The 25,901-nt window shown below is 41.8% G+C and overlaps 1 protein-coding gene across 1 annotated transcript in view; it reads left to right on the plus strand.

The window, feature by feature from the left end:
- Positions 1 to 25,901, plus strand: part of Tnni3k (TNNI3 interacting kinase) — a 210,929-nt gene that overhangs the window by 63,076 nt on the left and 121,952 nt on the right. Inside the window, exons 8-16 of the mRNA XM_050149480.1 lie at positions 2,382 to 2,526; positions 2,603 to 2,707; positions 8,919 to 9,013; positions 9,634 to 9,783; positions 23,660 to 23,746; positions 24,256 to 24,312; positions 25,236 to 25,328; positions 25,422 to 25,479; positions 25,582 to 25,776. Coding sequence (XP_050005437.1) covers positions 2,382 to 2,526; positions 2,603 to 2,707; positions 8,919 to 9,013; positions 9,634 to 9,783; positions 23,660 to 23,746; positions 24,256 to 24,312; positions 25,236 to 25,328; positions 25,422 to 25,479; positions 25,582 to 25,776 — 985 coding nt within the window. The remainder of the gene's footprint in view (positions 1 to 2,381; positions 2,527 to 2,602; positions 2,708 to 8,918; positions 9,014 to 9,633; positions 9,784 to 23,659; positions 23,747 to 24,255; positions 24,313 to 25,235; positions 25,329 to 25,421; positions 25,480 to 25,581; positions 25,777 to 25,901) is intronic.

The following is a 25,901-nucleotide window of genomic DNA, read 5'->3' on the forward strand; positions in this document are numbered from 1 at the left end:
TGTTGCGGGAGGTCTTTCCGCCCCTCCAACCAATAGCTGCTGTGATACCAGCCCATTGGGGCGTGGTCTCACTCCCTTTAAAAAAGCGGCTATTTCCTCTGCTCGCTCTCTTCTCTTACGGCTCCGCTGGAGACGAGACTCCCTTCCTGGTTGCGCAGATGGCTGTTGTCTGGGATTGTGATCTGTAAGTTTTTCCCCTTTAAATAAATAACACCCTATTAATCATAACTCCAAACTGGTGTTGCCTTGTTCGTGACTTACGCCTTCAACTCAGGATGTGAGGTCAACTGCCAGCAGCTGCGTCAGGTGGCTCCCATTCTTCTTTAGATTCTTCAGTAGAGACTCGGGAACCCCTGGGGGAGGCTCCTGATGCTCTGGGTTCCAGAACAGACTCGTGCCATTTACTTTGCATGGATTCTCACAGAACATAGACAAAAAAAAATCAAATGATTTATAGAGATGATAATCAAAAGAACCAGGGTGTTCTGAAGGACAGGTGTTCTCCTGGGGGACAGTGTGTTCTGAGGGACAGGTGTTCTCCTGAGGCATGGGTGTTTTGAGGGATGCGTGTTTTCCTGAGGCATGGGTATTCTTCTGAGGGATGGGTGTTCTGAGGGACGGGTGTTCTGAGGGACGGGTGTTCTGAGGGACGGGTGTTCTGAGGGACGGGTGTTCTGAGGGACGGGTGTTCTGAGGGACAGGTGTTCTGAGGGTCTGGTATTCTGGGGGACAGGTGTTCTGAGGGATGCGTGTTCTCCTGAGGCATGGGTGTTCTTCTGAGGGATAGGTGTTCTGAGGGATGCGTGTTCTCCTGAGGCATGGGTGTTCTTCTGAGGGATGGGTGTTCTGAGGGACAGGTGTTCTGAGGGACGGGTGTTCTGAGGGATGCATGTTCTCCTGAGCCATTCCTTGCAGTCTTTGCAGGACACAGCTAAAGCTTCTTTGTTTGCCTAAGACCTTACAGGACAATCAAACAGAGAGGCTGTCAGCAGCTGCAGCAGATAGAAGGCAAATCTGCATTCAAAATCCGCATCCATTAAGTGCTACATGAAGATATGTCAGTAGTCAAAATAAGCTACACACACTTTTGAGTCACTGCGATCTTCCATCATGTTCCCTTGAGATTCTTCATCATCTAAAAACATTCCTTGTATTTCTTCTGCTTGTATAAAGCCATCAAACAATAAGAGAATTTGGACAAAAAAAATCACACACACACACACACACACACAAAACCAAATGTGTCTAGAACAGATGATCCAACTATTTTATTCTTCAGATATTGTGTTAAAGTCAGATCTAGAATTGAGCTGTTTGATGTTTGGTTTTTATTAAGCCTGTCTTGCAACAAAACTTAATGTTATTTGAAGATATATACTATGTGTTTATAGTTTATTAGTTTTAACAAAAAATTATAAGAGAAATTAGGATGGAATGATATTCATTAAATGTGTGTGTGCACAAAATTATAACATTAAATGTCTTACAAATATTCATTGATGTTTTCTGTTTCCATTAACAGTTCTGTTATAGTCATGATGGCTGATAAGACATGTGTACTTTAATGCTGATACAGTGATGGACCTGTAGTGACTGTTTAAGGAATAAAGCTCCAGTTGAGTTTTCCCAAGCATCCCAAACTAATTAATGTTGATTTAGGCATGAAAGGAATATATTAAAGGCTGCTCCCTGGTTAGTTTGCACCATAAACTAGGTACAACCTAGAGACACCTCAAAAGAAAGAACCTCCGTAGAAAAATGGGCATTATCAGACTGACCTCTGGCCATGACCATGAGAGACTGTCTTGACTGATGATTGATGTCGGATCTTTAATTTAAATGTGTAAATTATACTGACCTATGCGTGGAGGCACAAGCCACAGCTCCTGTGAGGAGGCCAGATTACGACCTACAGGCACCAATCTTGTCTGTCAACCACATGGGGCATGGGCATAGAACTGAGGTTCACAGGCTTAGCGGCAGACGCCTTTATGCAATGAGTCATCTCAACAGCCCAGGACTTTTAAAGTTTAAGATCCGTCAGAGGAAAAAGGGGGTCAGTTGGAAAGGATACTTATGGGAATATGGCCATAGGTGCTTTGAGTGCTTATTGGTTTCTTCATTGCAAGACAAATTTGATTAGCTATATTCCATAGAATTTATGAAACACTAAAGGAAAGCCTATTTGCTGCGGTAATAGGCAATAGAATAGAATTATAACGTTTTTAATTGGTTGCACTTAATTTCCTCTATTATAAACAGTAATTGGCAATTTCCAAGAGTGTCTTGGGCACTTAGGCAAAACACATGGCACTGAGCATGCAAAGGATGAGAAAGAATGGATTCCAGATGACGCATCTGTGCTTTCTCGCCACTGGCAGTGAACGCTCAGGACAATGAGGACCATGTCCCTCTGCACTTTTGTTCTCGCTTTGGACACCGCGACATCGTCAGCTACTTGCTCCAAAGTGATGTGGAGGTTCAGCCTCACGTGGCCAACATCTATGGGGACACTCCTTTGCACCTGTGAGTATGACTTAGCATTTATCAATCCAATTCTTGTCCTCTTATCAGAACATCAAAATATTCTATTCCCATCCAGGGCATGCTACAATGGAAACTTCGAAGTTGCAAAAGAAATCATCCAAGTAACAGGAACGGAAAGTCTGGCGAAGGAAAACATCTTCAGTGAGACAGCTTTTCACAGGTGAGGAATGTGTCTGTGCACCAGCCCCTGAGCTTGGCTGACGCCATGCAGCACCCAAAGCCGTGTACACAAAGCCGTAACAAATAGCGGCAGATGTTGCTGTTAGTAAGTGAGCGTAGGCACAGGACAAGAGATCTGGTTGCAGGGATGAGGAAGAAAAGGTGGGGGCAGATGCTGCCATCAGTACAGCAGATGGGGCTGGAGCCAGATGCTGCCTTTCCAACTGGAGCCACAGCGACAGGGGCTGATGTTGCCAAGGCAACAGGCCCATCATCTGTAAGCATATTGCTCCTCACTCTGTGAAAAGCTGCCAAAAGGGGCTGTACCCATAATCCTTCTCCAACAAGAATCTCATTACTAGGCTTCATCAGCATCAAATATGACACTTTCTCCCTCACTTTCTTAAACCGTATGTGCAAATGTGCCTACCCAAGATATCCATCTGTCAACTGTTCAAAGCCTAGACAGGATGGTGTTGGGATACCTAAGATGTAGCTCTTTTCTTGGAACCCTTAAAGGATCTTGCCAGTGTGCTTAGGAAAGCACCCTGCAGGATCAACTGGGACTGGGAACGATGCACACAAACTCGAGAAACGAATGAAGAAAGAGGCTGCTGGTAACTCAGAGAAATAGCAGCTTCCGAGCCATCCAGGAGGAATATGGGTGCTTTGCAACACTTGGAGCCCGAAGGGCTGTCATTTTGCTATAAAAAAAAGTGATGCTTTGAATTTGATAAACCTTGAATAGAAAGAGCATTTACTTAAACATTATGTATTTCTCAGCTAATTTGCAACCTCTAAAAACGGTATCCCAGACTCGTTTGTTGTCCGCATATTGTTTGGTTTGTGTTTGCAAATAACAGAAAGGAAAAAGTTCATTAATTCTAAAGCAGCATTAACCTTGAGCTTCTGTCTCAGGCATCAACCCTTCAAATATAACATGAAATTGAGGATGTGTTTGCTTTTCACAACCACACTGTTTGCAAAGAAAAGCTACCACTTAGGAAGGAAGCAGTGATTCCACACCAGGTTATTGTGTCCATTTTCTCATTTAGTTCTCATAAACTCTTTTAGAGTTGAAGAAAAATCTAGGTTTCTATTAATTACTCTTCCTGGGTCAAATAAACCCATGGGGGGGGCTAAGAAGGGAAGGCTCTAGTTTGTCTCACAGTTTGAGGTGAAACTGTCCATCATAGTGTAAAGGCATGATGACTGGAGAGGGGAAGCTGTGTGCCTTGCATCCACACCCAGGAAGCAGGGGTGAGTGCTGCTACTCAGCTGGCTCCTCCTTTCCCTCTCTGTATTCAGTCAAGGACCCTCAGGAGAGGTCTCAACTGTATCCCCCTGTGAAAGTCTGCACAGACACGTGCAAAGGTGTGCTGCGCTAACGGCTCGCGAGTTAATTAATGCAATCAGTTGACAGTATAAATTAACCATGATAGAACATGTGTATCCATATATGTATGCATAAATATATATGAACACATACATAGATATATAGGTGTGTTCATATAAACACACACATGTGAATGCATGAATATATCATTTTAACACGCCATATCTTGTAACTAGTTACTTTAAAAAGGCTGATTAAGAACTTGGACAATGAACTATGACCTATGGACTGTTGCTGGCCCTATCTATGATGTAAACAGTTGAAAGTGATAGGATACATTAAAAAAGATAATGATGATTTATTCATCAAGTCATTCAAGGAAGAACTACTACAAACTTACTCTTGGCCTGGAATAAGAACAGTACCACCACAGGATCCTTTATCTCCTTAAAGGAGCCCTGTTATGAGATGTGAAGGAGTCAGAAGCTTGTCCACCACAGGCCCAATGACGTGTGTTCCATCCTACTTAAAAGAAGAAGCCTAGCAGACAGTTAGCCCTGCCTTTGTTTCATGAAAAGGCATCACGTAAGGGGGAAGGATTTAACTGTCCAATGCAGGGACAGTCCAATTAAGAATGACTTCCTCAAGGCCATCCAGGAAGAGGAACAAGTGAGACCTAGGGAGCTGCTGAATGGAGTGCCTGTCCCCTTCCTCCAGTCATGGTTAGATGCAGTTTTTCCCTGTGCTGGATGAGAAAACCATGGTTTGGGAGGATGGCAACAGTCATCATGTTTTGTGAAGGAAAACTACAGGAAAGAGGATATTTCTAGTTTAAAACAAGACAATTATTGTTAATAGTTGTCACGCTTAATCTTTATTTTTATCTTACTGGCTTGATGCAAAATTACCTCTGGATATGGGCATATTTCTAGAAGCATTTAACTGGGGGAAGGGAAGACTCATCTTAAATGTGAGTGGAACCTTCCCAATCTAAATAAAACACACTAAAGACGTGAAGTGAGCTGAGCACCAGCCTGGGATCCCTCTCTTTTCTGAGCAGCTCTGGCTGCTCCGCCACCAGGCGCTCCTGCATCCTTCCCTGCAAAACCGACTGTTCCCTCCCTCCTCTATCACTCCTGTCCCAGCAATAAGACAATTATCATAACACAATGTGTTTACCTCACACAAACTCTTCCTCCATGCACCTCAACTTTCACAGTAATCACTGAAAGTCAAAATTTCAGCTAAGTATTTCAGTAGATGTATTGCAAAATTCATCTATAAACATTTAATTCCTGAGATTCATCTGTTGAAAATTCTCAGCTTAGATCGATACCCCATTTTTTTTAACTGGATCATTTAATTTGCTGATGTCTGGTTTCTTGAGTTCTTTATTTGTTTTGGAAACCATCCCTCTGTCAGATGTGAAGTTGGTGAAAAATCTGTGGGCTGCCACTCTGTCCTACTAACAGTATCCTTTGCCTTATGGAAGTTTTTAAGTTTCATGAGGTCTCATTTATTAATTGTTGATCTTAGTGTCTGCACTATTGGTGTTCTCTTCAGGACGTTGTCTCCTGTGCCCATGGATTCAAAGCAATTACTCCCTACTTTCTCTTCAGCTTCAGTGTATCTGATTTTATGTTGAGGTCTTTGATCCACTTGGACTTGAGTTTTGTGCAGGGTGATAGAGATGGATCGATTTGTATTCTTCTACATGCCAACAATCAGTTAGACCAGCATCATTTGTTGAAGATGGCTTCTTTTTTTGTTCATTGTCTATTTCTGGCTTTGTTCCAAAAAATCAGGTGCCCATAGATGTGTGGATTTTTGTCTGATCTTCGATTAAATTTTATTGATCAATGTGTCTTTTTATGTCAGTACAATACAGTTTTTATTACTACAGCTCTGTAGTAAAACTTTAAGTCAGGGATGATGATACCTCCAGAAATTCTTTTACTGTAGAGGATTGCTTTTAGATATCTTGGGAATTTCTGTTTTTTCATATGAAGTTAAGTATTGTTATTTCAAGATCTGTAAAGAATTTTATTGGAATTTTGATGGGGATTGCATTGAATCTATAGACTGCTTTTGGTAGGATGGCCATTTTTACTATGTCAATCTTAATGGTAGAATATCTAAAAAAAACCTTTTCATTTTCTGATATCTTCTACAATTTTTTTCTTCAAAGATTTGAAGTTTTTATCATACATGACTTTTACTTGCTTGGTCAAGGTTCCCCTAAGGCACTTTATATTATTTGTGGTTATTGTGAAGGGTGTTGTCTCCCTGATTTCTTTCTCAACTCATTTGTCATTAGTATATAAGGGGGATATTGTTTTTTTTTTCAGTTGATCTTATATCCAGCCATGTTGCTAAAGGTGTTTATCAGCTGTAGGTGTTCCCCAGTAGAATTTTTGGTGATAATTATGTATAATATCTTATCATTTGTTAATAATGACAGTTTGACTTCTTCCTTTCCAATTTGTATCTCATTGATTGCCTTTAGTTTTCTTATTACACTAACTAGAACTTCAAGTACTATCTTGAATACATATGGAGAGAGTAGACAGCCTTGTCTTGTTCCTGACTTTACTGGAATTGCTTTCAGTTTTTCTCCATTTAATTTGATTTGAAATCAGTATGACAGTTTCTCAGATAATCGAGGATCTATCTACCTCGAGACCCAGCTGTACCACTCCTAGGCATGTACCCAAAGAACGGTCCATCCTTTCACTAGGACACGTACTCAACTGTGTTCATAGAAACTTGATTCATAATAGCTAGAAACTGAAAACAACTTAGATGCCTCTCATCAAAAGAATGGATAAAGAAAATGTGATATATTTACGTAATGGAGTGTTATTCTGCTGCTAAAACCATGACATCATGAAATTTGCACTAAATATATGGAACTAGAAAAAATTATCCTGAGTGAGGTAACCTGGACCCAGAAAGAGAAGCATCATATGTACTCACTAATGAGTGGGTATAAGGTGTAAAATAAAAGATAATTGTATGGTCCAAGGGCCCCTAAAAGCTAAGTAACAGGAAGGCTTAAAGGGAGAATCCAAGGATCTCCCTGGACAGGGGAAATAGAATAGGTTTTGTGGGTGAACTGGAAGCAGGTAGGGTTTGAAACAGCAGGGATCAAGTGATGGGGAGAAAATACTGAGAGAAATTCCTGAAATCTTGAGGTATTTCAGGGGCAAGGTGGAAACCTAGTTCAATGGAAACTCCATAGAATCTGCAGAGTAACTCCAGCAAAGACTCCTAGTAATGGGGGAACACAGAGCCTGAATGGGCCATCTTCTGTAACCAAGAAAGGCCTCAAGTGGTGTTATTGGGACACCAAACCAGCCACAAGATCTTCAACCTGCAGTTTGTCCTGCCTGTAGAGTGTTCTGTGACCTGAGCCTTGAGAACCATAATCAAAGAGACCAGAGAGTCTTCATCCAGCGGCTGTTGGGAACAGATGCAGAGCCCCACAGCTAAACACTAGATGGCGCTCCAGGAGTCCTGCAGAGTAGGGGGAGGAAGGATCAGAGGAACTCTTGGGGTCAGGGGTACCACAAGAAAAGGGCCCACAGAATTAACTGAGCAGACTCATGGAGGCTCCAGAGATGAGGGAGACTGTAGGGGTTTGACCTAGGTCCTCCGCATATGTGATAACTATGTAGCATAGTATTTTTGTGGGATTACTAACAGTGGGATCAGAGCTCTGACTCTTTTGTCTGCTTTCCCCCTATTGAGTTGTCTGATCCAGTCTTGATATGACTGGAAGGCCTGCTCTTTTCTAAGGAGAGATGGAGTGGGGGAAGGTCTGAGGGAGAGGGGAGCTGAGAGTAAGAGACTTCAGTGAGGGGAGGAAGGCAAGAGAGGGGAAACTATGGTTGGGATGTAATAAATGAGAAAAGAATAAAAAAAAATCTTAACTCCATTGGGTCCTTAAATATGTCAGTGTTCTCTCCAGCTAGAAATGATCATGATTGTGTTCCAAAGTTTGTGTTATGACACCATAATGATTTCATTTGAAATCTGAGCAGCAAGAAACAAGTGGAGAGGGAAAAAAGGAAACTCAAGCTTAGTGGTCAGAGCACATTCCATGTTGTGTGTGGAAGAGCTCCCTAGAACAGTAATCACCTGGAGCACTTGCTCTCTCGTGCCAGAGCCCTTGAGAGATACACAATCATTTTCCTGGGGGTAAATTTCAGATGGTTGCCTTGGTTTCAGAAAAGTTATCTGGACCTGCCTGGAATATGCACTTGGCTGTCTTGCGTGGATTGCCTAGAGTGAAGGCGAACTGACCACATGGGGAACACTTGACCAAAACTCTAGGAATTTCACATGCTCCTTCATTTTTCTCCAGTTGTTAACAGTTGTTTACAGGAGTTCTGTCACCTCTTCCTTCTCTCTTTCCCCCTCTCTTCCATGCCTGTCTCTTTGTTACTTTTCTACACACATCAGTATCTGGATTGGCCTGGATTAGCCAAGTTTATATAATTTGTTATGCTTCTCATATTAGCATATAGCACCCTAGGTGAGGTATACTATGATTCATTTCACACTTTCAGATCTACAAGATCTGCATACTGACAACTCGGGCCTCCTATGAAGATGCTCTTTTTAGATTGAAGATGGTCGACTTCTCTCTATTTTCTTGTGTCCAGCCTTCTGCTTGTGTAATCTTTGTCCCGAGTTCCATTTCGCATAAGAATGCCAATCTTATTGGATTAGGTTCTAAGAATCCCTCTGTACTTCAACTACATCTTGGAAGACAGTATCTCTAAATAGCAGTGCACACGGAAATCCTGGGAATTGGGGCTTCCTCACAGTCACGACTCAGTTTGTAAGAACCTTTTTTCTTTCCCATCTGCAGTGCTTGTACCTATGGCAAGAACATTGACCTGGTCAAATTTCTTCTTGATCAGAATGCTGTGAACATTAATCACCGAGGAAGAGATGGACATACAGGTAAGACTGTGCCAAGAATATCATGTCTACACAAACCTGTCAGTTATCAAGAACAGTGATGAGCCAAGGGGGAGCAGTATGCCGAGAATGGCCAAGTCCCAGGGGCCAAGTTATTGTTATCAATTAGAATCATTTAGAATTAATGGTAAATGCCAATAGCAAAAATCAGGTTGAGTGATTTTTAATTCCAGTGTTGGTATAAAAATCTACATACATTCCTTGCACCCTGTGCTCCCTATATCATAACAGCTTGGTGACATCTCTCTGCCCTTGGTGTGGTGCACAAGAAAAATACTGACTGAGTTCTTGATTATTTTTTTATTTTGTAAAGGCAATAATATTTGTTATTAACCACTACTGTAGAAATAGTAATAAAAAATAAAAGCACAATCTGAACAAATATAGTCAATATAGAAGGTTGCCTTAACTACAATTCCTCTATTGCTGAATATATCACTTGTTTTCTCAATAATAAAAATTAACAAAAATAATTTCGCATCACATATCAAGTATGGCTTTATATTTCTGGAAACGACGCTGTTTGTAGGGATGACTCTTTCGACATTAAAGCACCTTTTCCTTCTTTCTTCTTTCCTTCCTTTTGTTCTTTCCCCTCACAGGACTACACTCTGCTTGCTACCATGGCCACATTCGCCTGGTTCAGTTCCTACTGGATAATGGCGCAGATATGAATCTAGTTGCTTGTGATCCCAGCAGGTCTAGTGGTGAAAAAGATGAGCAAACGTGTTTGATGTGGGCTTATGAAAAAGGTATGTTTTTAATCATCGCATCTCTGCAGTGACACATTGAGCTGTGTGCATAGATTATGCCTGTGCATCAATAATCCCTTTGCTTACATGACTGAGCCTCCCACTTCCTCTGTAGATTGTGTGCAAAGCTCTGGGGACTTGGATCAAAGGGTCCAACCGACCATTATTAGAGAAAGAAACTCTGGGCTGCAAATGAGCTATTGCATTGACAATGAAAAGAAACAGGTCTACTGAAATTCTAGGCTCCAGAGAAACAGGACTGAGAAAGGTGACCACAGCAGAGTAGTCTTACAGCTGTTTTCTGTGTTATACACACACACATACACACACACACACACGTACACATATATGAATGCACTCACACATATCTGAAAAATTGTATCCACATCAACATTTCTTCTAGGACACAGAAACCAGAAAAAATGTTGATGTGTATGTGACACACACATACAAAGAGGGAAGGAACATTTGTCAGTTTAAACCCTACTAAGAACATCAGTGTTACAATAAAGCAAAGGAAAAAATACACAAAACACACAGTTCTCACATTAAAAGGAATAAGAGAATTTATTCCAGAACCAGAGTTGCCATGACCCAGAAACACAGATTTATTTTATCCCAAATACCATATTCCAATGTGGTAATAGTTTCATCAAGTTTCTTTCTTTCTTTTTTGTAGACACAGGACAAAATAAAGTTGTAACTGCACCATTTTCCAAACGCATTGGTGGGGACATCGGTCAGGCTGGTTACAGCGTGTAGGGCACCTCTTGTGTAGGTCTCCGGTGTGATGAGATGCCATACCCAGCCTGTGGGGTGGCTGAAGCCAAGGGGCTGTTCACACTCATCAAAAGGGGTTGCTCTGTAGTTTCAAGGATTTAGGTCATGCACAGAGGTGGGTAGTAAGTATCCTAGGGCCTGTGCTGAAGCGTGGTTGATATACCCAATTTCTCAACTGGAGAAAACCTATTTCCCCTTTACAACTGTGTATCAATTGCACATCCCTTCTTGGTTAGGGATGTAACCCTGAGTCCACCTCCTCCTCTCAGGGCTGTGAACTTGTCTAGCTTGAACCTGTGCAGGTCTCGTGTGAGCTGCCGTAATCTCTGAGTGCATATGTGTGTCTGGAATTCCCTGCTTTCTTGTAATCACCCATCACCTCTGGATCTTGCAATCTTTCTGCTCCCTCTTCTGTATAGATGGTTAGGGTATGAGTGGAGGGGTTTGATAAAGACATTCCATTTAGGGCTGAGTGCTCAAATCTCTCACTCTCTGCACGATGTCCAGTTGTGAGTGCATTTCAATTGTTAATTTCAATCTTCCACATCAAGAGGCTTCTCTGGTGAGTAGTAAAAGGCACTGATCTATGTGCATAACCATATGTCATTAGAAGTAATGACAGTAGTAGGTTCCCCATAGGCTCATGACCTATCTAGCATCAAGTTCTTCGGTCACTAAAGCTGTGTCAGGTATGGGCTTCATCTCATGGAATGAGCCTTAAATCCAACTAAAAAGTGACGGGTTACTATTTTAACATTTGTAGTATGATTAGACCAATTTATCTTGCAGACAAGTTACTGATGCAGGTCACAGGGTTTGTAGCTTGGGGAATTGGTGATTAGCTTCGTCCTCCAGTAGAGTACCTTAAAGCACCATGGGTACTAGTCGGAAATGTGAAACTTCTAGTTGGGCAAAAGCTTGATGTTTCTATGTTGGATGGCATAATTAAGTATTATTCACAGCCATAAGGCCTCACCACTGCATTATAAAATATAACCAGTAATCTTGGCAATAAGATGTGATATTTCCATGAGACCACTTTGACCAACCACTCAACAAGATGTAACCAGTTCTTGACACTGGAGGTTTTAGTTAGTGCCTTAGATATCTATTTAGGTCATTTCCCCCTATTAGTTGGTGACTTAATTTAGATTCCTTCCATATATGTAGATATTTTAGAAAGCATCCACATAGTAGGTTTCCATATGGTTTTTCTCACGGCCTTTAGTCTCACCTGTCCCCCCTCATATTCCCTTCTTCACCCTTCTCTTCCACCCCCCTCCCTATTTGATCTTCCTATTCTGGTTTCTTCTTTGCATTTTTTGGATGTTTAAAGTATATATAAAAATAAGTTTCTCATTTTTAATGTGAGAATCCTCAAACATGATGCTAACAAGCAAAATTACCAAGCTGTAGGCTTTTTCAGCCTGCCAAGTTGATCTAAAAGGTTTTTGTGCCTGAAATAGGGTAAAGTCCATTATCAAAAGGAGACAGGAAGTTTGAAGGATGAAAGCAGGGAACTACTACAACCTCAGAAACAGAAAGACAGAAAAAAAAACCCACAGCTCTGAAGATTGATAGTGAAAATTATCAAGATTACTTTCAGATAAGAGAGTCAATAAACCAGTGATGAAACAGGCAACACCATAGATCCTTGCACAAGTCCCGTCCACACAGCTCAGTGAATCCTTACACCCACCTAGAACCCAGATGAAAAATGTACCAGCTCTCAAACCCGAGAAACGCTACTGACCTTCTCTTCCAATCCCTTCTCCAAGAAGTATACTACAGCCTCCTGTTCTGATTTATGGACTGGACTGTTATGGTATAGTCTACTACATCTGGTTTCTGTTGGTCAATGATTTGATAGATCAACCCATCTCTTTACCAGCAGCTGTAGCCCGTCTATTTATATCACTGCCTGGTGCCGTGTGTCGAGGCACCATTACAACTCATGTAGATATTCTACCATCCTTGAAATGTGCTTAGAGCTTTTAAGAATACCATGCCATGGAACTCGCTTAGAGTGTACAGTGTGCATGCTTTGTTGGATATGAATGAACTTCTGGAAGGTATCATGACCTTGTGCTTTGCACTAAAAAACGCTAAGTTGTTCTTTCTGTAAGCATCAGTTGGGGAATATTCCACAGCCTGAAGCTTGGAGGCCTTGCTGGGTCCCTGTTGCTCAGGGAATCAAGTTTGTTCATGAACTGTCAGACAGCCTTTCTCGAGGACTGCGAGATTCAGAGGAGCAGTGTTTTACAAGCACTTGTCTTCCAGAAGGCAGCTCTGGAATTGCTGTTGAAGCTATCTCTTCACTAGGCTTGACTTTGTTTGTTTTCAGTTGATCGAGAGTGATAGTCGAAATCTGGCTTTATTTATTGCAGTTTCTGTTTGAATCTACCCCTTACAAAACAATAAATCATTGCACAGCTCCTGAGACTTTTTTATGGCAGAAACCCCGGAGTTCAGTGGGCCTGCCCACTCATATCTCCAGAACTGGTCCTGTCTGTCACCTCTCTCTGTCCAGCTAATGTACCAGGAACCAGCATGGATTCCCATAATTCCTGTGAACGTTAGCAAATGGAATGTCAGTGCTCAGGAGACAGACGGATGGTTTGCATATGTTCTGGGTAGAGGAAGTCAGACCAGCATGATGGCATTGCTGCTATTTTCTGGGGCATTGTTTTCGTGTGCTCTGTGAAGACTGAAATGGCCCTTGTTAGTGCTGTCAGAAGGACAAAGTTTCTGATTGTTTTCAGAAGAGATATGCTTCCTTTTGTCCATTGGAGAGGGACTCACCAAATTAATTACGGCTTTCAAAAAGTATTCTTCTGCAAGCAATGCAAACTTGAGGAAACAGTGAGGCCTATGCAGAACTCTTTCTCACGGGACAGAAGGGTTTAGAAACAGATCCATTCTGGTTTGTCAGTGTTGACAGATGTTTCTGTCCTGCCCATTCTGGTAGCAGTTCAGTCCCAAAGGAACAAATGTATAATAATTTACATTAATTATAAACTGGTTGGCCTATTAGATCAGGCTTCTTACTAACTCTTCTATCTACATTAACCCTTAATTCTTGTCTGTGTCAGCCACATGGCCTGGTACCTTTTATCAGTGAGGCATTCTCATTTTGCTTCCTCGGCGTCTGAGTGAAGACTATAGACTGAGCTTTTCTTCTTCCCAGAATTCTCCTGTTCTGGTCACCCCACCTATACTTCCTGATTAGCTACTGGCCAATCAGCATTTTATTAAACAAGTACAAGAGACAAATATTTACAGTATACAAGACCATTGTCCCACAGCACTCCTCCGACTTCTTTTTAAAAACAAGATCTCTGAATCTAATTTCCTTTGTTTAGCTTTTTTTCTGCCCATTATTCATAACAATGTGTAAGTAACACACTAAACAAAGAAAAATATCCATAATCCATTTTTGGGGGGAATAAGGGTGTAGGTTTTCCAGGCTACTTTCTGCTTATTGGGGGCACTGATAATATTTTGAGGACCTACAGAAAATGTGGGATTATGGTCAAGTTCTGACTGGAATATTCTGTGAGGCTTGATCATCTCAGTCAGCAGTCTTGAAGCTATTCTAGATTCGAAACTCAGAGGAAACTCTGACAGAGGTCCTCAGAAATGTTGGATCATCTGGGCCATTTTCTCCTACTGGAGAATTTTCAGGGGTCTTCCTTGATCAAACCTGATTTTTCTTAACCCAGAATGAATCTACAGCCTCTCATTTCCTGTAGAAACAAAAACAAAACCTCTTCTCCAAAGTAACATATCTTTTGACTTAAATTTTGAAGTCAAGACATTTTCAAAATTAAGCCAGCAGCATTTATAATCAAATGTCCTTTAGCAGCTATTGCTCCTTTCTCATCAGTCCAACAATTCAAAGACAATACAATAACATACAGTATCCAGAGTGTCTGTGTATTTTCCATCTCTGAAGCTAAGCTGGGACAGATGGGAATATTAGTTTTTCTCCTGAACCCAGGTAACTGGGTTTGGGTTCCAATGCCTAGAACTGGAATTCCAATTCCAACCCTGGCCTTAACTGGTAGCTAAAAAGCCTCAGACAAACAGCTTTTTTTTTTTTTATAAATTCGTGCCACAAAATGTGAGGTGCCAGATAATGAAGAAAGTTACAAAATAATCCCACAGTAGTTTAGAATTATGTATAAGAAATGTTTATTTATTTAGGGGAGACTCACAGATTACAGTCCTAGGTCACAGTCCTCTGCACAAACGGGGAACAGGAACTGAATCCAGCAGCCAGAAGCAAGACAGAGAGTAAGCACATGCTTCACCTCGGGAATTATAGTATGAGACCACGCCCAAGTGGGCTGGTATTTTAAAGGCTAGTGGCTGAAGGGGCTCCCACAGCACCAGTCTTTATTTATTAAACTACATTGGAAATGCCACTATATTTCCGCTTTTTGCCAAAAAAATTAGGAAGGCTATAGATAAATAAGAAAACTAAATAAGTACAATGACTGTATACAATATAGACAGACAATAAATATGTCAACAATGTCTAATCCATCTACATTTGACAAATTCAGAGAAAAATGGTGTGGGAAGTCCTGCTGTATGTGTTGCTTTTGTTGATTAATGAATAAAGAAGAACAGTATTTCACCTTTCCCAATACCACTCGTGATGTAATGACGCTAAGCTATTTTACTGGATGCAAAGTAAATTTTAGTGAGCCGTCACTGCAAAATTCTGATACAGTAACTTTCCAGGGTGTTTTAAGGTTTTAGAAAAGTCATTTGTTCTTTTGGAATATGTTCTAAAGAGTTGATTCACCCTGGTTTTGTGGGACCATATAGGATGGATGTTGTCTATAGAGATGAAACTTTTATCCCATGGAGACCAAGATCAAATCCCTAGTGAGCTCAGTTCTGCACTGAAATCTACTGTTGAGAATTAACCATGTTTGGCTAGACTGAACTAAGCTCCAATTTTACAGTATTTAGAGTGCTCCTCCTTCCCAGGACTCCCTCCTCCTCTTTCTACAACTCTGTCTGAAAGTGAAGTGATAGCAGACCCTCCTGGATTTGCTCTGCCCTTCCCTGGGGTACAAAGGACTTGTATGAATCAATTTAAATTGTCCAGAAGAAATAGCCAGCAGCCTGCTTATGTTCAAATCCTCTGCCCTAAGCACCAGTATGGAAAAGCCATTGAAAAGATCTGCACATAATCCTACATCCATTGCATTAAAGATGAAACTGCCAAACGAAAAGATCTCAGCCAATTAGAATTGAACCCGTAGTTCAATGGCTTGTCTGGCAGTTAAATTCGAAAAGGCTGCCTTTGACAAAGAAAAGCACTCTTTTATGTCAGGCTGTTTGGGTCAGAAAATAACCCAAAGTAGAAACAGAACTAAAACCTTCTGATTGCTTTGGAGCTGACACCAGTTAAAGTAATTTACAGAGGCACCGTCCCCAATATTTAATTACCCACAATGCAATATTTATATATGGCAGAGGTGCCATAATTCACAGTGACAAGAAGCAGGGGTTGGAGAATTAGTAGTAAGTGAGCAAAACAATAAAAATAGAGGTTCCTGTCCTGAGATACATGCTTTGTTTATTCCTTCTGACAGGTGGGGTACGGTGTGAATTATTTATAGTAAATGTGGTATCGTGCACTCTCTAACGGTAATGAAATCTCATAGTCATGAGTTCCCACAGATTCTAGCCCATAAAAAGTAGCTGAAGGATGGAGGTTAGGGAAGAACAGCAGCGAGAAATGCTGGATGCATGAGTCACTCTGCAGTTTCCCCAATGCACAGTGAGTCCTCAGGTCTTGTCTGGCATCCCAGCCTCATCAATGCCCCCTTTTAATGTGTTGTTTTGTTACCCGTATACTCTATCTCTGCTTTCCGTTCACCCTAAAACAATTCATCTCTAATACATTTCCAGCTTCCGTATAACAAGTTTTGGGAGCTGTTAGTCTGCATCTTCCAAAACAAGTTAAATTCAGCGGCCGACTCCTAACAGAAGTTCAGGGCAAACTTGTTGAAGAAGCCATTAGACATAGCAATCTGTTCCGTGCACCATCACTGGGGTCTCGTGAGAGATGTTTCCAGGAATCCTATCACTATTCTATTGCCTTTGTAGCTGTGTCTACCAGTAGGAGAGCTGACTTAACTGCAGAGTTCCTGTCAGTGTTAGCTTTAATTTTCAACTTGACACAGTCTGGAGTCTTCTGAGAGGAAAGTCTCTGGAGGAATTGCCTATATTAGATAGACCTGTGGGCATGCCAGAGGGCAGCCCTCAGTGATGGATTGTGGCCTAGAAGTGCAAGCCAAGCAAACTTCTCCTCCACACATTGCTTTTTGGTAGAGTGTTTCATCAGAGCAACAGAAAGAACACTAGAATAGAAATGGGCTCCAGGCACGGAATGTGGCTGCGATGGACCATGCTGTTTCGCGGAAGGACTGTGGGAGTGTCCGCGACTCGGGAAAGACAGTGAATGTTCAAAGCTCAATGAGCTTCTGCCATGAGGGCTTGAAAGCTAAGAATGTAGAGAATGCAAACAACAGAAGCCTTGTTTGTGTGGTTTCATAGCACAGTCAGAGCAGAAGTCAGGATGTAGCAGGCTTCTGTTGTGGGAACTCAATCAGTTTAGCCAATGACATTTGATTGACTTGCCATGGGTGTGGTTTTCTCTGAGTAATGACCTGATAAACCAGGGAAGGAGCACTTGCCTGTTCTCCTGATGTGATCAGAACTGGAGCAAGTGGAAAAGAGGCAACTTGCAGTTGGTGCTCTCGACCCTAGGCACAATGGCAGGAGAAGGCAGCTGGATCAGCGGCAGCATCTGCTTTGCTCTGGGTCTGTGCGTTTGTCTTTTCATTGTACCCCTTAATAAACTGGCTAATAGGCTTTTGTGGGTTCTCGTTTCACACTTTGCTGGCTTGCTCTCTGCCTTGATTCCAGGTCCATGCTTAGCTGACTTCCCTATTCAGCCCAGGATTATTGCATTAAGAATGGTGCCACTCACAGTGAATTAGGTCCTTCTGCACCAGCTGACAATCAAGACAATCCCCCACAGATGAGCCCATAGACCAATCTGAGCTAGGCGATTTCTCAAGAATAACTACATCATGGCAAGCTGACAAAGCTAGGACAGTCCTCATATTCAAGTAAACAAACAGTTGGACTGGCCATTCTTACTCTGGCCAGAATCCTTTTCTCTCTTTGCTTAATCAACTCAACTCAGCGTTCAAGTTCAGCTTGTAACTGATCCCATAGCCTTCCCTAAACTCCGCCCCAGGCTGCAGCAGGACATTGCAGAGAGACCCACTCACAGCATCTTCTGCTTTTCTTCCTCAAGTTTGGCTAAATAAAATTAAAATAATGTGTATGGTGTAAACAAGAGATGTGTTTTCCTTTACTGATAACTAGCATTGCTATAAAAGGAAGGAAGATCTGCATTTCAGCAGCGTAGCTCTCATCCCTATACTGTGTTCCCTCCCAGAGATGCATTGGCAGCTAGTCTGCAATGGTGCTGAGCCAGGAACTGAGGTGAAGCAGTGAGCAATACAGACAGCATCTTCATGTGCCGAGGAAGGCCGTAGGTCTAGCATGAAAAGACTGGCCACACCCCCTCATCTGCCATATGATGGCAAGGGCAAGGGAAGGATTCCTCCCCACTGCCCCTGCCACCTAAAATGGGTGAGGAAGTTCCCTCCTCCCCCTTACCAGCTACAATACTTGGGAAATTAGGCCCTGTACCTCCTCTGGGAATCACAGTAGAACTGGCCCTATTGATAGGGTGAGGGTGTACCAGCCCCAAGATTGTGAGTATGGAGGATCTGGCCACAGATAGTTCTTAAAATAATACTCAGGCACGAAATGGAAGCAGCATTCATTCAACTCCTAGTTGAGTAAACAAGGATGGTGAGATGCTATAATAATGCTCTAATATAAGGAGAGATCCTATGAGAAGAAAAAATTTTCTTCCTCAAGAGCCACGAAGTCTCAGCTGTGTCCATGGCCATGATGCATTACCGGGCCGTTGTCCTAACATCTCTGGAGATGGATTAGAGCCTCACATACCTAAAAAGTAAAATAACTATTCAATAGGGTGGAAGTTAAGAACATTGCCATCCCCCTGACCCAGCACTAAAGCACCAAAAGTGCTGCCTGTTGTTATAATGAAGCTGCCAACACAGCCACCTACCCTCTGTTTAAGACATGTGAGCGCAGACGCGAAAGTCTTAGCTATAGGAAAATGTTTTATTTGATCTGTGGAAGGTTGGTTATGTCTGAACATGTCTTAGTGTGACTTTAGTGTCTCTCTGTCCACTGTCAAGGGTTCGGGTTGGTGAGTGGATTGGCAGTGTTCACAAGGGGATGTTTCTCCTTCACTCCTTTTGACCAGGGGTGCAGAGAACGCCCTGGCGTTCATGGTTCCTTCCTTGACTTGCTCTCGGTTTGTCAGAACTCTCCCAGCAAAAGAACGTTTCCTACTCTCATGCCTCCAAGGCTGTCAGCAGGAGGAAGGTGAGGCAGAGATGTTCTGCAGAGCGCAGGGGCCTCTTGGCACCTTCCCAGCAGCCTCTGGCTTATCACCAGCCAGAACTCAGCCACTCATTAGGCTCTTGATGGAAAGTATTACAAAGAAAATGCCAGCAAATCGTGCCACCATGCTGGCAGGAAATTGGAACTGCTCAGAGCAAATGGAGCCCAGAGAGCTTTTACAATGAGAGGGACATGAAGGGTGGGATCTGCTGCTCTCACAGGCAGTTAGGGTTCAGGCTGCTGCCTCCTGCACCATGGGGAAGCACCTAGGTCCTCTGCCCATCAGCAGAGTGAGTTCACAGAGGTGCCTGAGGGACGGGGAAGGGCGTGTGTGAGCTAGGTTCTGTTGTGCCTGCATACATGCTGAGGTGTGGGTGTGCATACATGCTGGGGTGTCGGGGGGGGGAGTATCTCCTAGGAGAAGCAAAAATAATGAAAAAATATTCTGATTTGGTTTTGTTGTTTTATTTTATATATATATATATATCAAATATATATATATATATATATATATATATATATATATATATCAGTAGTGTTTGGTTTCACTCAAGGTCTATCGGATATTTAATATATCTGGCTTTTGATTACGCAGTCAGTGTTGGGTTTGGGTATAAGTGCCTGCTCATGAAGTGGGCCTTATGTCAAGTAAGTTATTGGTTTGCTATTCACACAAGTTCTGTGCCAGAATTACTCTAGCATATTTTAAAGGCAGGGTAGATCGTGGGTCAAAGACTTTGTGGATCGATTGGTGTCCGCGTTTCTTTTCAGCAGATGGCATAGTACCTTCCCACCCCAAAGAGACTGTAATGCAGTGTAGTGATAAGGACTCAATGGAGGCATCAACTCGGCTTCTCCACGTTTAGTGAGTTGTGTAAGTGCTGCCCTCAGCAATGGGACTCTGCTGTCGGTTTGGTGAGCACAACTTTTCATCTTAGCAATTGCCCGTGTTGTTTGTGGATTTCCAGGGGACTCTTTTGGCCAACAACTTAATTGAATAAAACTTAGTCCCACCACTGATAGTCTCCCTTGGCTACAAGAGATAACCAGTTCAGACTGTATCCCCTATTACTGGGCCTCTCTTGGATCACCTTCATAGATTCCAGAAGTTTCCATTGCTATAGGCTTACACACCACCCTTAAAATGCCCTCAATCCCAGCCATCATTCCCCACAATCACTTCCTTCACTATATCTCCTCCTATATGATTCACCCCTCCTGCCCTCACCTGCCACAAGTCTGCCCATAAAATCTATTCTATTTCCCCCTTCTGAGGAAATTCCTGTTTACACCCTTGACCCACTATTTGCCTAGCATCTATAGATATACAAAATGTAGCTTGGCTATCATTTATTTCATGGTTAATATCCACTAATAAGTGAATACATACCATAATTATCTTTCTGGATCTCAGTTACCTCACTCAAGATGATTGTTTCTAGTTCCATCCATTTTCTTGTAAATTTTATGATGTCTTTTTTCAGTTGAGTAATACTCCAATGTGCAAATGTACCGTGTTTTCTTTATCCATTCTTTGGTTAAGGGACGTATAGATTGTTTTTGGTTTCTGGCTATGATGAATAAAGCCACAATGAACATCAAGCAATTGTCCTTGTGGTAGGCTTGAAGGACCTTTTGGGTCTATGGCCAATAGTGGCATATCTGGGTCTTAAGGAAGATTGAGTCCTGTCATTCTGAAGAACCACTTTACTGATTTCCATAGTGGCTGTACAAGTTTGCACTTACTCCAGCAATGAATTACTCCACATGCTCAGTGGCATGATCTTTCATTTATTTTATTGATCTTAGCCATTCTGACAAGTGAAAGATGGAATCTCAAAGTAGTTTTGATTTAAATTTCCCTGATAGCTAAGGATGTTGAACATCTCTTTAAGTGTCTCTCAGCCATTTGAGTTTCCTCTATTGAGAAGTATCTGTTTAGAACTGTATCCTGTTTTTAATTATTTTTTATATCTATAATCTATTGATTTCAGCTCTTTGATTATTTCTTGCTGTCTTCTCTTCTCAAGTGTGATTACTTCGGGTTGTACCTGAGCTTTCATATGTATTGTTAAGTTGCTAGTATAGGATCTCTAATTCTAAATTTCTTAGTCTGTGAAATTTTCTCTTAGCACTGCTTTCACTGTGTGCCATAAGTTTGGGCATGTGGTGTATTCATTTCCCTTGAATTCTAGAAAGACTTTGTATCTCTTTTTTTATTTCTATCTTAACCCATTTTTCATCCAATATGGATTTTAGTTTCCATGAATTTGTAGATTTCTCTTGTTTCTGTTGTTGTTGTTGATATTAAGTTTAATCCATGGTGGTTTAATGAGATATGGGAAGTTATTTCAGCTTTATTGTATCTGTTGAGACTTGTTTTTTGACTGAGTATATAGTCAGTCTTGGAAAAAGTTCCATGAAGTGCCAACTTAAAGGTATAAACTTTTGTATTTGGGTGAAATGTTCTTTAAATATCTGTTAGGTCCTTTATAGTTTATAATGTCTATTAATTTCAGTATTTCTCTGTTTAGTTTTTGTCTGAATGATCTGTCTACTGATGCGAGTGGAATTGAAGTCTCCCGTTAGTGGTGTATGTGGGTCAAGATGTGATGTAAACTGCAGTAGTGTTTATTTTCCAAACTTGAGTGCCCCTGTGTTTGAGACATAGATGTTAAGAGTTGAAATGTTGACCCAACCATCTCCCTCTGCCTCTACAACAGCAACCATGGGAGCCATATACCCCACCTACACCTGGAGGAAGAGGTGAGGGTCTGAGCTCCTGACTGTACAGTCCTGCTCTCTGGGCATCTGTGCTCGCTTCATGTTCTGTGTGACACATTCTGATGACCCAAGGGCCCTTACCCCTCTTCTTATCTCTCCTCTTCTGCCCAGAGGCTCCATGCTCATTCACCTCTGCCCTGCTTCACACGGGCTTCCTTTAGTCGTGAATAGGGTATGGTCTTGTCATGTCTGCTCCCAACTCAGAAATTTTACATTATATGCTACCCCTTCCCATAGGGCTCTCGCTATAAATGTGCCTCTTGGCTAACATCATTCGGGTTCTGAGATTTTGCTGATCCCTGTCACACGTGTCCAAGAAAAAAGTAATAATAACTAGGGCTGGCCCTCACTGTTTCAACACAGCCTGTATCTGTGGTTTGGGAAAATGGAAAACTCCCAACTCACCAACAGAAATCTAAAGATGATATATACAAAAAGGATACCCTAGTTGCTAACTTCTGGAGAGCTAATAGATTTGCTTAGAAATTTTATTATTTGTATACATTATTGTTTGTTTTCGTTGAGGAGTCTGGATCTAGAATGTTCGTTTCAGTGTTAGTGTGTTAACTTCTCCATCCTGTGTTCTTGGACAGATCTTACTATTCACTGGACTTATTTTTCTTTAACAGGAAAATATGATAAGTGAGCTCTACTGTAGGCTCCCTACATGTAAACTCGTGTGGCAAAGCCAATCCTAACTGTCAGGCATCTGTGATAGGAACAAATTTATTCGTTAAGGATTCTAAAGTTGGCCATTTGTACAGTGGGTTTGACTGCATTTCACAGGCTCTGGTCAAGATCTTTAAGGTCGACTGTTTTCCTCTTTTACAAATTAGCTTCAGGAGATTCTTTTCATAGTGAAAGCATACCATATTGTCAAGGTTCATTTCTATTGAAAATCAATGGTATTCTCTGAAAAGCATTTAACATTTTTTATCTTCTGCAAGAGTAAGTGTTGGCACGTTTAATAAGTCCTGAATGCTAGTGGTGGTGGCTTATATCCGAAATGTGTCTCTCAACCTTGTGACATTCCAGGATTGGTAATAAGGGTGAGAGAGAAGCTTCCCAACCCCTCACACCTTAGAGCCCTGGGCATAAAGCTGGCAGCTGAGAGAGTAACAGTTTCCTGTGATTTCAGGTATAGGCATGGTAAGGTAACAGCATTACCTCTGTGCTCCCTGTGACTGTCGTCACAAAGCCACAGCTGGGTGGGAGATGGATAGGAAGATCCCAGTGTAGCAGCCATTCCCAATGACAGACTCACTGTAGAAGAGGAATACAGGCATCTATGGGCAGCTTGATGTCTCCACCACAGAAATCCATGCCATTATCTTAGTGCCGGGTTACTGGCATTGCCAACCAAGTGCCATGCCCAGTCTCAGCGTGTGCCATTTTCTCTCAGTTACCTTATGTGTGTTTCAGACATTTAATCATGTTCTAACCACATATTCTTGCACCATTTCATATATGGCTAAGTTTTCATCTATCTCACAATTCCTGTAGCTATTTGTTCAACTACCTTGCAGTCCTCTTACAAATAAAAGCAGAGTCCTGTGTGCATTGTATTGTCTCTGCCCACTGTAAACTATCAGGTGACAATCAGTACATTATTTTCAATGAATAAAGTATTAAATCCATATTGTATTATATTACTTCCTGAGGAGTAACCTATGTTACAAATATTCTCCAGCTTTGTTTTGTTTTGTTTGGGGGGTGTGCTTCTGCTGAATAAGCCAAGATGAAATTAACGTTCATTCTTTTTCTTTCCGTGAAGGACACGATGCCATTGTCACACTCCTGAAGCACTACAAAAGACCTCAGGATGAGCTGCCGTGTAACGAATATTCTCAACCTGGAGGAGGTACTCCTCTTTGCTCTTGTGTTTTCATTGCTGTGCAATATTGAATGCAATGGTAAGTGTGCATTGTGTTACTGTCCATGAGAGTTGAGGAAGGAGGATGTAGCCAAGCCATGAGACTCATCTCTGGAAAGTTTGTATTTGGGTGAGGATACACAAAGAATAGTCAACATCATCAACCTGTAGTTCCTTCAAGCTTAGCCTTTCATGGGCTGAATGAACATGGAGCTTATACAAGACTAGGAAGCCCAGGAAAGCAGAGAACAGTCATTTTCAATAACTTAATAAGACAAGGAAAGATACAAATTACATCTGCTGGGGTCTTCTAAAACATAGTTAGAATCTGGTGCAGATCTAGACAAGCATGCTCAGTACACCTTCCTACCTTAAAGGAGATTTGAGCCTTGAGCTGTTTCCTTCGCCTTCATTGACTGCTTCAGTTTTATCGTGCTGAATGTTAAATAGAAAGAAATGATCACTGCCTTCACCTCTGCTGTATAATTTGATTCTAGATGGCTCCTATGTGTCTGTTCCATCCCCCTTGGGGAAGATTAAAAGCATGACAAAAGGTACTTATCAATGGGAGGGTTGCTATTTTGTTGCTGGGAGGGATTATTGCCTAACTATGACAACCACATGTTGGGTTTGGTTGTGAGCCATGACTACTTCACCAGTCTAAGCAATACTGCCTGTAGTCCATTCTTCTCATAATTAGACTCGACTTTACACTCGTTAGTCTTGTTACAAAAACAGCAGGACATTCACGAGTATTAAAGAAAGCTCATACAAGCAGTACAATTTATATGTTTACATTTTTAACAAAATTATTAATTACAAATACTAATATTGTTAGAAGAATTTAAAATAAATTTGTTTTAGAAAAGATTCAAATTAATAAATTATTATTTTTTCAAATCTCTAAAAGAATAGACACTCAGATACTTTAAATGCATGCAGAATGTTGAAATTAACATCACTAAACCAGGAAGGTATAAAACACAATTTCATGGCATTTTAATATTTAACCATTTGGAATGTGTGGTTTTAAAAGTCCTTTTTGGTGTTTGGTATTTTCTCAGATTGATTCCTATGCGTATTACCTGCCATTTAATGGGTATCCCCTAAAGGTCCAGTTTGTCAATAGATATTTGACTTCAGTATTGATGGAGGTTGAAAGGATTGCCTGGTTTTCTCAGGCTATGAAGCAAGTCATACTGGAGAGTGGCTTGTGTCCTCCAGCCACGTTAACTGATGATCAGATGAGCAATAAACTCAGCCTTGGTCACTGAGACTGAGCATCTGAGCCAGAAGAACATGGTTCTCTAACGCAGGCCCTGGGAGCGCATGCGCTTAGGTCTTAGCCTCTCCAAGTGATAGATTACAGTTGAGAGGAAGTGGTTGTGGGGAAGCCCCTGGCGCCAAGCAAGCCCGTTGTGTATTCACATCCACGTGTGTACAGCCCCCACGTAAAAAAGGCAATTACTGTTCGCAGAGAAAGCCGACGTTCTCCTCCTGAGGGCTGGATTGCCCTCCCGGTTCCATCTCCAGCTCTCTGAAATTGAGTTCCATGAGATTATCGGCTCAGGTAAGTTAAGAAACCAGAGCTCAGCGACGGTGTAGCAATCTCTAACTCGCCGTGGCAAGCAAACATTTACCAACTTCTCTTAAACAATTTTAGGTTCTTTCGGGAAAGTCTATAAAGGGCGATGCAGGAATAAAATAGTGGCGATAAAACGGTAAGTGAGCAGAAGAAAGAGATCTGCTTCGTGGGCTGGAAAGAGCAGGGGCAGCCGCCCTAAACTGCTGTTTACAACAAGGTGTCTCCACTCTCGTCCTAGATACCGAGCCAACACCTACTGCTCCAAGTCAGATGTGGATATGTTTTGCCGAGAGGTGTCTATCCTCTGTCAGCTCGACCACCCTTGCGTGGTTCAGTTTGTGGGAGCCTGCCTGGATGACCCCAGCCAGTTCGCTATTGTCACGCAGTACATATCAGGAGGGTCCCTGTTCTCCCTCCTTCATGAACAGAAGAGGTACTGGCTCTGGTCCTTACTTACCTTGATCTCAGCACCTTTGCCCCATCCCCAGGGAATCTGACATCTCTCAGTGCTAATGTGTGCGGCATTTAAACACAGCTGATTATTTATGAGTAATTCTT

The sequence above is a fragment of the Alexandromys fortis genome, unplaced genomic scaffold, assembly GCF_014885135.2.
Source record: "Alexandromys fortis isolate MF-2015 unplaced genomic scaffold, M_Fortis_MF-2015_v1.1 scaffold_68, whole genome shotgun sequence".
Classification (NCBI taxonomy): Eukaryota; Metazoa; Chordata; class Mammalia; order Rodentia; family Cricetidae; genus Alexandromys; species Alexandromys fortis.